Raw genomic sequence first — 12,267 nt, 5'->3', positions numbered from 1 at the left:
CTTAAGCATTTTATACATATCCTCTCGAGATCTGTGGAACTACTTTTCTACAGAGCCTGAGCTGTCAGTGATAATTGTCACGAAACAGCTGCCCTACTCCAACAGATTGCTTGTCTCTTCGCATTATATTTGTGTGGTTTGCCCTCTAGGACATGCTGTATGAAACAAGCCTACACAAAAATGTAAGTGACTCATAAATGTGATGGCTGGGGTGATTTTCATAGGCAATTTTCATCCCTTGTTGGGATATGGGAGATAGCACAAACAGATAGGCTATGGGTGTCCCAGGGAAGTAGAATACCTGTGTTTTCCCCAAGGGTAAATGCTTTCCCGGGCCTATCATATGACTGATGGCACCAGTTCAAACATGCTCAAGTGATGTCTCTGACTGGAAGTCGTTTTAGCTTTGCACAAATGCTTTAACTTACATTCATGCACCCAGTAAAGCCATCTTTCTAAAGTATATGCCGGTTTCTTATATACCCAGTAAATGGAAAGAGATAGGTCCTTGGAAGCTCCCTAAAGGGAGGCAATGTCCACCTAAGTTTAAGGAGTGGACTCAGTTCTAGATTTAGTCTTAAAATTAATGTAATACATTGGATAAGAAAAAAAAAAAAAAAAAAAGTAAACACATCCTGGTTTTTGATTTAGCATTAAATGGTGCTTTCAAGGTTCAATGAACTTGAGTAGTTCAGCAAAACGCTGGGCAGGAGTTCTGTATTTAGATGTTGGGAGGAACTTAATGTAGAAATCTGCAAACCATTATGATGCCTTCATTCTTTCCCCCCACCCCCCAGTCTGAAATACTATATGCATATACTCAAAGATTTTTATTTCTGGGACAGTGTATCTTCTGTATGTGAGGTCATATAACAATTCAAGTGCTGTTTCATGTCTTCCGTAATTTTTTCCTCATCTCATTTTGAGATTTTCACATTGTCCTCAGGTGCCTAAATGCAGTTGCCTAGAGTATAAAAGCAGCTCATTGTAAAGCATACATATAAAGTAGATTAGATGAATTGCACCCTAAAAGTGTCTGTTTCTTTCCACTGACTATTTAGAGCCAGTAGTGACTAGCTCAGCTGTCTTCACTTTATGTCTGCCGTAAACTAAGAATAATAGCTGAGCTAGAACAGGAGACAACATTCAGACTGGTTTCAGCGATGTGGACAAATTAAGGTGCCTCAGACATTAATGGGAGTAGTTAAAGTTTTGTGGACTGCCAAACCTAAAATTATGAACAAGGAACTGAGACTTCTATCTCCTGTTTCTTTGCTGAAGTAAGGTCATTTCTTTGAATGACCTTAATTAATGTCATAAATGAGGAATCTGGAAAACAATGATGTCTTATGCTTTTTCAGATGGTTGAAAAAAATTTGGGTGTCAAGTATATAGAAAAAGCTACATTTCTGAAGCTAAAAATTTGGTTTGTTTGTTCTTTATTCCACTGAATTATCCTGCAGGCTTCTACTAAAGCTGTCTTTGGTTCGACAACCATGAATTCCTACTATGAGGGAGGACAAGAGTGGGGAGTAGGCAGGAAAGAAGCAGAGAAGCTATCACGTGGGACAAAAGGTCACTGGCCTCTCAATAGTGACCAGTCCAGAAGAGAAAGGTGCCCCTTTCTGAGCCCCACCAGCCCCACATACCAGATGCAATGGCCTTTACAGGTTTTGCTCTTGTGGCTAGTTTGCAACCATTAGTTTCTTCCTCTTTTTAAGGAGTCACATATACAAAAGAAAATGGAATTTTACCACTAGACCAACTGTAGATGCTATTGTTACCTTTACAAATAGGATTCATGGGGTTTTGGCTGTCCTGTGGACTATTATTGACAAAGACTGCAAACTACGCTCTCCCTTCCCTCCAGAAAGCTCTTTGTACCAAGAACCACCTCTTACAGTATATGTGTGCTGTGCCTAGCACATGGGAATGCCCAGTTCTAATTTGTTAAAGCACTAGCAACAGTGTTAATAGTAGCAATGAAGTAATAGTAGTAATAATCATCATCATCTTCTTCATCATCATTGCCATCTAAGCCTTAAACATAACAAGAAAGCACATTTGTATGGGGAATGCCCTGACTGAAGGGCCCACATTTATTTGATGGCAGGGCAACACAAGCACGTTACCGCAAGGGTGAATTAGTACATGGATTTACGACAGGCAGAGTAGCTTGCAGGGATGGTGGGCTAAGTCCATGCACATGTTATAGGCTCTCTTATCTCTCCTCGGCAGAGGTGTCATATTTCAAGTTTACCATATATTAGCCACACCTTAGGTCCCCCTCTTTGTAATAACAAGCATAGAGTGACCTCATTACACTGGCATTTTTTAACAGCTCTTTACCCTAGAAAGTGTTTCTGGGTAACATTTTGACAAGTTTCTTTTTGGATGCATGCCATTCATGCCTCTGGTTGCACTTGCAGCCTTGAAGAGATCTGATATATATAGACATGCTGTGTGGGAGTCATCCCACCTAAATTTGCACACCATTTCTCCTGTAGATACCTACATCTGCTCGCCACCTCAGCCTCCCCTTTACAGTCTGTGGAGAGGAAAAGACATCTTTAGGGCCCAGCTCATCTGGCCTATTTCATGTCTATTTCAAGAGGGAATTTTTCACACCCTAGAAGAGTAGTCCACTAACTGGAGAAGGAACTTGTTGACTAGCTAAGATATAGGTGTCTACGTTGTACAGATGAATCCACCCACAATATTTAAGGAAATGTATCACATCCTCCTGTTTCTTCATGAAGCCTGGCACATGTCTATGTCTGTGGTACACTGATCCCTGAAAGTATCTTTGTTAAGTTTCCTGATTTGAGTTTTCATGCCAAACCTATATTTAATTGCAAGTCAGCTGATCACAGACTGTTACTCCTACTACTGGTGCCCATCTGGACAGAACTGGCTTTACCCCAGTTGAAAACTGCCCAGTTCTCTAAAAGGCCCTAGGGGCAGCATGTTTCCATGACACCAAAACCAATGGACAGAGAGCGTTTTGGTATCAGAATATTCTGGATATATATTCCTATGTATTTCTATCCTTACATGCTGCTGAAAAACTTCAAGCAAACCAACTTGTCTTCCATAGAATGGTGTGTGGAGCGGAAATTAAGGATTTTCTTTTTCTCCCACAAATAATTACAATTAGGCATGTAAAATGGATGGGCAAAAATTTTCAAGTGAATTTTCCCAGTCTATTTTTTTTTACCAATCCTGCCATCTATTCTTGGCTGTCATGATTTGTTCTTTTGCAGGGTGCCTTTTTTTTTTTTTTTTTTTTTTAATGTGATCTCAAAGTACAGTAATTTTCAGTTAGAACAATCAATTGAACAAATTACTTCCAAAAATGAACTGGCATCGCTGGTGTAAACTGACAATTGCAAATGTTCCAAAATGGTATCAGAGCCCAAAATTAGTAAGAGGAGAGAAGTTTTAAAATTACAATTTTTCATATTTGGATTACTTTAATTTACCTGACAGGCTGCAGACATTTTACTTTTATCAGATGCATCTTAAAGGAATTTTTTAGCAGACAGACTTTAGGGGTTTTTGTTTGTTTTTTTTTTTCAGAAGCCACAAGGATTTTAATTTTTATTTAACTAGACCTCAAAAGTGCACCTGAAACTCCTGACAAATCCAGTAAAGCTGGTAACACTGTTGATCCTTTTTATTAAACGTCATAGCTGGCAAATAGGTTGGTAGGACTATAGGTATTATTCCTAAATAGCAGACATACTACTCTAGGGAAGTCCTGCATTGCCAGGTTATGACACTGTAGCATGTAATCACTTCTTTCTGCTGGTTTACTGTGATCCTTTGAAATCCATGAGCCACCGTTTTCAAGAATTACAAGATACATAAAGAGGCAGAATGAGAAGTAACAGATGAATTGGAAGTTTTTTTGAACTTCCAAGCAGCTCTCACTCTGACCTATACTTATGAGCAGAAGAGTATTTTTCCCCATGTGCTTCTGATGTATCTCCTTTTCTGAAATACACCTGAACTGTGGAAAGACTTCCATGTGTAGTGAACCTTTTATTACATATATCTAGTAAATTCAGTATGTGCACAGTGAATGGCACCAAACAAATCTATCTGTATTTTCAACAACAATAAAAAAATGTGCTTCACTTTTAGATAAAGAGTTTAGGTTTGTAAAAATACAGCTCCATCCAAGAGAAATATTGACCATCCATTTTCAAGATTTACAGCTCAGGAAAGAAATTCCTCATGTAAGATACTAGGGAGCATGCTTTAAAAAACATAACCATAAGCCAGTCCTGCAAACTTCCCATAGGTCTGGGCTAGCTCAGTAATGAGTAAATTAGACACTTTAGCTAGAAGGAATATTTTTACCTTATGAATTCCAATGTCTAATTTTTTCTGCTTATTTAGGAGCCTTTGCTCCATGTAGAGTGCATACAATCCTCAGTGGGTGATTGTGAAGGCGCCCTTGGCTGTGCAGGAAACCTGTGTTGCCCTCAGGCATCTACTTTAAATAAGAAGTAAGATACTCTTTTAAGTTAGAGACTGTGGATATTCTCTCTTGAGCGAACTTTCTTCCAGAGCACTGATGGTTTTCATGTTCGACTCATGACACAGCTTTTAATTATTCACATGCAATAGCCTAGTGAACCAAATATTGATTCCATCTGAGGAAAGTAGGAATTTTTTTTTCTTTGGCTTTTGTGGGGTTAGGTTATGGCTAGCCATCTACTCCATCATGTATTTCTTTTGGGGGCTTTGGGGGCTTTTGCCTGTCCTCTTTGTTTTATTACATTCAAATTACTGATTGCAAGAAGCACTAGAAAACAGTCACACACTGTTCTGAAATAACACTGTCTCTGTTGTTACATTTGAAATCATGATTATCCCGCTTCTTTGCTGCCCAAACACCATTACGTCTTAGATGGGCTCTTATAACTTGATAGTGTTGTGACAGACATTAAAAGAAAAACTAACAGCCACACAATACTTGCAAAAGGAACCCCTGACAACACCACCACACAACAAATGTTTGTGGATTATAATGTCAATACCAGGCAGATTACATGAAGCGCCTGGTTAGCCCTCCAACTCCCCACCACATGCCACTTTGTACGCTCTTTAAATGCTTTCTGTGTTTACTGCAATGACATAGGGCAAAAAATATACATCCCTAGCTTTCCTGATAGCGACCCTCCCCTAGCCTCAGCTGTACCCCTGCCTTGTTTTCCCCCCTTCCTATCGCCATTTCAGTTTTTTTCTATTTGGAAACTTGGAAGTGTTCCTCAGTAGAGCCAATGGCAGTACTGCTATTGTGAATCACACTTGGAAATAATGCATCACAGAATCCCTTCTTCTCATCTCCAAAACCCGTTCTGAAACCAAAAACATCCCCGCCTGCAAAAGCGTGAGCGCTGTCCTGCCACGCAGGGCCAGTGCCAAGAGATTGCGGTAGGCTGGGGCGGCTCTTGCACCGAAGGAAAATCTCTGTGGTGCCCGGAGGGATGCGGCGTTCCCGTGTCCCTGAGGGACCCCTGGGGTGGGAGCAGGCACTAAGCTCCATACCGTCTGTTTCTCTTTCAGCCCGAGCCGCCCTCGTCCAACAAGTGGCAGCTGGACAAGTGGCTGAACAAAGTCACCCCTCACAAAGCACCCATCCTAACCCACCACGATGGCCCGGCGCTGGAAGCCCATCCCTACTACGGCCGCGTGAAGGTAGAGCGGCAGGAAGGACAGAAGACCGCGGCTGAGGGCCCGGCCGAGCACCGCAGTGAGGAGAGCCGCACCGCCGCCGCCGCCGGGGACGGGCCGCGGCCCAGGACCGCCAACAAAGCGCCAGGCAGCAAGGGCAGCCGGCAGAAGTCACCCCTCGCTGCCGACGGCGGGCCGCCGAGGAGGGCGGCGGGGAAGAAGGCACCGCGGCGAGCCGAGAGGACCCCCGCCGGAGACGGGCCCCCCTGCCCCAGCGCAGAGGAGCCCCCCCGGAGCCACGGCTTCCCTGAAAGCGCTTCTGCCGAGGCGCCCAGGGCCCGGCCCGGCGGCGGCGGCTGCAGAGCGGGGCACCGCCGGGAGCCCCGCTCGGCTGCGGCTGGTGAGAAGCGCCGGGCCCGAGGGCCCAGCAAAACGGCGCCCAAATCCAAGGAGTTCATCGAGACCGAGTCTTCGTCCTCATCATCCTCCTCCGACTCAGGCTCTGAGTCGGAGCGGGAGGAGCGCCCGCTGCCCAAGGCGCCAGCGGCGGCCGGGCCTGAGCCGCGGGGTGCCAAGGACGCGGGGAGCGGCACCGCCAGCAAACCCCACGGCGGCTGCAGTGCCTTTGGCTCTATTAATGCCAGGACTAGTAGTGAAATAGCAAAGGAGCTGGAGGAACAGTTTTACACCCTGGTTCCTTTCGGTAGGAATGAGCTCCTGTCTCCTCTGAAAGACAGTGATGAGGTAAAGTCGCTGTGGGTCAACATTGACTTGGCTCTTTTGTCCAGGATTCCAGAGCGTTTGCCCGAAGAACCGCTGGCCATGAGCGCCGGAGCAAACCAGGCGGCCAGCTTCCCGCAGGGTAGTAGTGCTGAACCCCCCGCAGAGAAGGGTTTACCGAAATCTAGAAGGAAACGCAAGGTGAGCGGCTGGGGAACCGATCAGAGGGGGTAGGGGAGCCTCCAGCAAGTGGGAGGCTAACAACTCTTGCACCCGAGTCCAGTGCTCGATGGCAGCATCTTCTCCAGGCTGGCCTTTCAGAACGGGGATTTGTCCCTGCTTTCCACGTAGGCACTAGCCAAACCCCAGGGGAAATGCCATCTCTGGAGGTGATGAAATTCCTGGCTGTGAGGGATCCCAGCTCCTTGGAGACAGTTTTGACTGCTTTGCGTACTTTAGAGAAGGCACTGCCTTTATAATTTTCTCTCCTGAGGCTTCTCTCAAAACCTGAGCATTTGGAAATTATGCTCAGGTCAGCAAAGGGACAGCTGTCTGCTGTATTGTCATTGTCTACACAGTATCACTCTGTGTGTGGTAAAAGAAGAGGCAGCATCTTTTTTCCCTTCTGAATGTCAGCAAGTTGCAGCAAGCCCTTCAGTTGCAGCAGGGAGCCCTGGCTTTGTGAGGGATGCATTCGCAGGGACCTGGGACTTGACTGGTTCTGGATCCTGGCTCCCTCACTCCCTGGTGGCCCCATTTTCCCTTGGGGCTATAGGTGTAAGGAGTAGGACCATAGTCCAAGAGCTGCCCCCTCCTCAGCAGCACTGTCACAGTGCTCAGATGAGCACAGCCCTCTGCTCACATCCACCTTTCTGCCATACTGCACCCACTCACTTTTTGGTGCAAGGGGGAAACTTCCATCCCTCCATGGCTGGAGCTGTCCACCAAGCAGGCTAATTCTGGACAGTTTTGCTGTGCAACCAGTCATCTGTGGCCCTCTAAGCTCCTGTATGTGTGCAGATGGATCTGTGTATTTTTGAGGATCATTTATCTAAAGCAGTCTTCCATATTGTTTTATCTTTCTTCATTTTTCGTTTTTCTTCTATTAATATCCGAAATGTGGCAACTCTGGTTCAAGTGGGGAAGCACTGGAAACCGATTTTTATAATGTACCCCTTTCTTTACATGTTGCCTCTTTAGATTTTACTTTTTAAGACAAGGACCAATCATCTCTGATCTGTGTTAGATATATACTCAGAGAAAATATCATCATTTGTAACAAAAAGACAGAAAATACCAGCCTCTGACTTGTTGAATTATTTTTGGTTCTGTAGTAAATCCAAATAAAAAAATTATTACTTTTCTCCTCACTCAGTGTGAAAATGAGGAAGAGTGCAGAGACATCAAGAAGAACCACCTAGAGAGAGAGAGTTCTTCACGATTAGCTGCCTCTGCCCAAAGCATCACAACAGCAAATCACTGCAGTATGAATGAAAATAGGTAAGCTTTTTCCTTCTTAGTTACTACTGAATCATACAAATAGTTGCAGTTTATTGCCAGGTGTTATTTTTTCCTTTAGTAGGATTTTTTTTTTTTTTAATTATTGCATTTTATGTTGAAAAATTACCTACTGCATTCTCTGTTCTTCTGGTTTAATGATGAAATTAGTAGCTCCTGACACATTCATGTACTTCCATTTTTGTCACGGTGCACAAAGAAGTTGTGAGCTCAAGTGTGAGTCTCATGGAACAAGCAAATATAGCTAGAGCAGCGTGATTGTCCAAGACATATTCCCTAACACTGTGTTGTAGGCACCAATTCACATACACAAACATCTTATAGCCCTTTCTTTACTTACACTTTCTTTACTTTCTTTACTTATCAGTTTCAAGCTTGAAGTTTGACTGTATAAATAGAATTATGTATCAGCTCTGTGGAAAAATTTGAAAAAAATGTTCATAACAATGCCTGCAATACTCAGCTCCAGAATATATTTGAGAATCAGTATTTTTGAGATTACAAGTAATCCATTCTGTGTAATTAGTAACTATTCTAGGACAAGGATCTTAAGACTTTTTAAAAAGTAAGACTTTCAAAGAATATAGGGCATGAAACAAAAGATGAATATTTAGCATTTGCTGTCATGATTTATGCACACAGAGCCCTCTCAATGTCAGAGCAATCACACTTGAGTTTCTCTGGGGGCTTCCAGCAGTCATGCACATTTTCAGAGTTCAGCTGCTTGCTGCTTGGTACATGCTGGTTACCTTTCTGGTAGTATCAGAGTACTTCTTGGAGTGAAACTGCTACAAAATACGAAAATATTTGTATTTATTGTAGTAGGCTTTTCTTTTGTACACATCTTTGATGAGACTGAGCAATTCTTGTCATTAATACTGGAAAAAAATCACAAAGAAAACTGATATATATAGTGTTTATTAAAAAATATGCATTCAATTTCTTTGTCTTGACATGTCACATATGTCTCATAAAGTAAAAACAATGCCCAGAACAGTTCCTTTCTTTTGGGTGGTTGCATGCAGACATACTGTTCCTGTTACCCTGGTATCGTATGTTTTGTGTTGCATTAATTTTCAGAGAGTAGCATGGCTGTTATAGCTTGCTGTGTCACAGGGTTAATTCTGTGCTTCCTGGAAGCAAGACAGTAATTATTTTTTTTTTCTTGACATTATATTCAGTACTTCCAGTAGCAACATTGTATTAGAGAAACAAATAATTTCTGAAATGTACAGTTGCCTCCTAATTCCTGCAGTTGCCTCCTGGTTTGCTCTGTTTCCAAGATGTTTCTGTGGTTTTTGCCACAGTGTAGGGCAGAATATCAAATTCCCCAAATGAGGAAGGACTACCGAGGCTGTAGCTAAACCAGCAGTGCAGATATCAGGACCTCCTGCAACCAGCATCTATCTGCTCATGCTGGCACATCCCCTCTCCAGTTATACCACTACAGATGCCTCTTAGATTCTCCTGTAAATATACTCAAGAAACTTGTTTGAAACCAAAACCCTTTTCCTTTTCCTTTTCCTTTTCCTTTTCCTTTTCCTTTTCCTTTTCCTTTTCCTTTTCCTTTTCCTTTTCCTTTTCCTTTTCCTTTTCTTTATGCTTTTTCTCTTTCCTTTTTTTTTATTTTTCCTTCTTTTATTTTGGGGGAGGGAGGTTTGCCAGGGTAGTATTATTCATCTCCCAGTAAAGCCACCCAGACAGTTTTGGCAGCACAGCTGAGGGCTGCGATGGGAGAAGCCAAACCACCTTCAGCCATGAGTATTTTCTGTCGTGGAATTACAGTCTGAGATGCAGACTAAGTAAAGTCCTGTTTGACAAGAAAGGCTGCAGGCTCAGAGATACCCCAAATCTCTTGCACCAGTTTCAGATCCACATTCTGTCCATTCCCAGCAGCTCACAGCTCTGACAGTCCTCTGCTCCAAGTTGTCCTGCATGGCCTCTCAGTATAAGATGTGCTGCTGCCCTTTGGCTGCTCACACTCTGTCTAGGTGGGCCCTACTCAGTGTCCAAAGACCATGTAGGAGGTGTGCAGCACGAGCAGAAATTTCAGCTACTCCTCACAAGTTCAGGGCTAAGCTTTTGAAGGTTGGGTATACTTCCAAAGAGCTGTGGCTTCCCTTGGATGCTTTAGTCCCAGACTTTGATAGTGATGTATAAATATGGTTAGCCAAGGCACGGCTTTATGTTTGAAAAGAGGAAACAACAGCACCAGCCTGCACATTCAACATAGTGCTAAAGATCTTTCTTTTCTTAGGGGGAGGAGAAGTTCACAGTTGTCTGTCTTTTACAATCTGATTCTTGTTTTCATAAACACCATTGGTCATTAAAGCAAAAGAGTTGACATGGTGTTTTAAAGGTACTGTGCCATGTGAAACAGTAAAGGTTCTGAATTACAATTCATCGCTTCTTTTACAGCTACTTTTTAAAAAGGCTTGCCAGATAAATGGACAAATGTATGATAAGAGCACATTTAATTAGCTCTGTTCCCTGAAATTATGTGCAGAAATGAAGTATAGTTTTTACTGTATTCTTTTTTGTGATTCCATTAAGTGTATATTGTCTGATACAGTAACTGTAAAGAAGTGAGAATTGTCCATAAAAAGTAATAGACTGAATAAAGAGGAATGTGACAGGGAAAGGTATAGTTAAAAAATTGTCTTTCTGACCTTAAATGCAGTTTTAGTCTTCATGCAAACTATCTTCTTAAAAAAACCTTGCATTTTTTGTGTGTTGCTTTAATATTTTCAGCTAAATATTTTCTTCAAATTAGTGCATCTGAAGTTTATTTCTGGGCATATTTATATGGTCTGTCTGACTTCTCATCCAAAACTTCTCCCAAATAAATGAAAGCTGAAAATACTGTCTGTGTTACAGTTTTCTGCTTTAGAAGATAGAGCAGCTCACATTTCTGGGTCTACTGTTTGCATATGTTTCCTTTTGTCTGCATTATCAGCCTATCTTTCTTTTTCTTCAAAATCTGTATTAGATTAGTATAAACACTGCTACCAAAGGCTAGGCACTGAGCACAAAGACAAGCCAGTCATCTTTAAACACATTTCCTGTTTTAGTTCACATATGGTTTTATTGCCATGGCTTATAAATTGTCACCTGTAATGGTGAAATAGTGCTCCATAACCTGAACTTACGCTTCAGAGCCTAATCTTCATCTCCAGCTATCCCTTAAGAAATGGTGAGCAAGTAGCCATTTATCTCTGTATTTTTTTCAAGTACTCTGATACAGACTTTATATTAACTCCAGAATGACAATTTGCCTTGAAGGGAAAGAGAAGAAACATGATACAAATTTGTAAATGAGCTCTTGGTCCCAATACTGTAAGCTCGTTTCCAGATACCAATAGACTTTATCCTGCCAGCAGATTTTAAATTCAAAGTTTTGGTAATATATAAAACATTTACCTTTCTCAAAGCCAGCTTTGTGACACTCCATTACTGTAATTTCCATTTCCAGCTTGGCAATACCAATAAATAAAAATGAGAAAATGCTTCGGTCACCCGTCTCTCCCCTCTCTGATGCATCAAAACACAAATATTCCAGCGATGATTTAACTTCCTCCAGCAGACCTAATGGCAGCAGTCTATTACCTTCAATCTCCTCCAGCAAAAAACATAAGGGTGAAATCCAATCGCAGCCACATCCTGGAGACTTCAATGTAAGTGTATGCTGTTGTTCACAATATGAAGCTTAGCAGTATATTTTCCACTTTGTATTGCAGTCTGTGATAGTTTTGCAGAATCTTATGAGGAGAAAAAAAAAAAAAGTTGTAATAATGAATGTTATTTTCTAAGTTCAGCTTTTCTGGTTTGGAGTTTTGCAAGACATAGAAGAAAGGAAAGAGGGCAGACTGTAAAACAGGCAAATTGCAAAGGCTACATAAGCAAAAGGTAAAAGCTAATGGCCCAAAACTAATGGCTTTAGGCCTCCAGAGCATTGCTTGGGTATGATGCAAGCCCCCTACATTCATGGTGCATAAGGCCCCTACTGTATACGGGCTCACTCAGCCACTGCCTAACCATGGGTGTGCCTGCAGACAAATTCTTCTACCTGTCTTAGAACAAACTTCTTCAGATTCTGCTTACACCAATGGCATCTTAGCACCAGCCTCACAACTCAGTTCCATCAAGAGTTGCATTCATATCCTTATCAGAGAGTCTTGCTCACACTAAGTGTGCCCAGAGCACTCTTCCAGATAAGACTGTACTACAACACTGCATCGTGGCCTTCAGAGCACAGAGAGAGAGAGGAGTAGGTGCTGCCCACATTTCTGCATGAATTCTGTGATTAGAATACTGGAGTGAAGAGCTTGTTAGCTCTTTTGATTG

General features: G+C 42.4%; 1 protein-coding gene across 3 annotated transcripts in view; it reads left to right on the top strand.

Moving 5' to 3' along the window:
* Nucleotides 1-12,267, top strand: part of AFF3 (ALF transcription elongation factor 3) — a 329,088-nt gene that overhangs the window by 287,033 nt on the left and 29,788 nt on the right. For all 3 annotated transcript variants that reach the window (XM_040055430.1, XM_040055428.1, XM_040055429.1), the window contains exons 11-13: nucleotides 5,578-6,606; nucleotides 7,781-7,905; nucleotides 11,396-11,597. In XM_040055430.1, the coding sequence (XP_039911364.1) occupies nucleotides 5,578-6,606; nucleotides 7,781-7,905; nucleotides 11,396-11,597 (1,356 nt within the window). The remainder of the gene's footprint in view (nucleotides 1-5,577; nucleotides 6,607-7,780; nucleotides 7,906-11,395; nucleotides 11,598-12,267) is intronic.

The sequence above is a fragment of the Hirundo rustica genome, chromosome 2 (assembly GCF_015227805.2).
Source record: "Hirundo rustica isolate bHirRus1 chromosome 2, bHirRus1.pri.v3, whole genome shotgun sequence".
Classification (NCBI taxonomy): domain Eukaryota; kingdom Metazoa; phylum Chordata; class Aves; order Passeriformes; family Hirundinidae; genus Hirundo; species Hirundo rustica.
The sequence above is the reverse complement of the archived record's forward strand: the minus strand, read 5'-3'. Positions and strand labels throughout refer to the sequence as shown.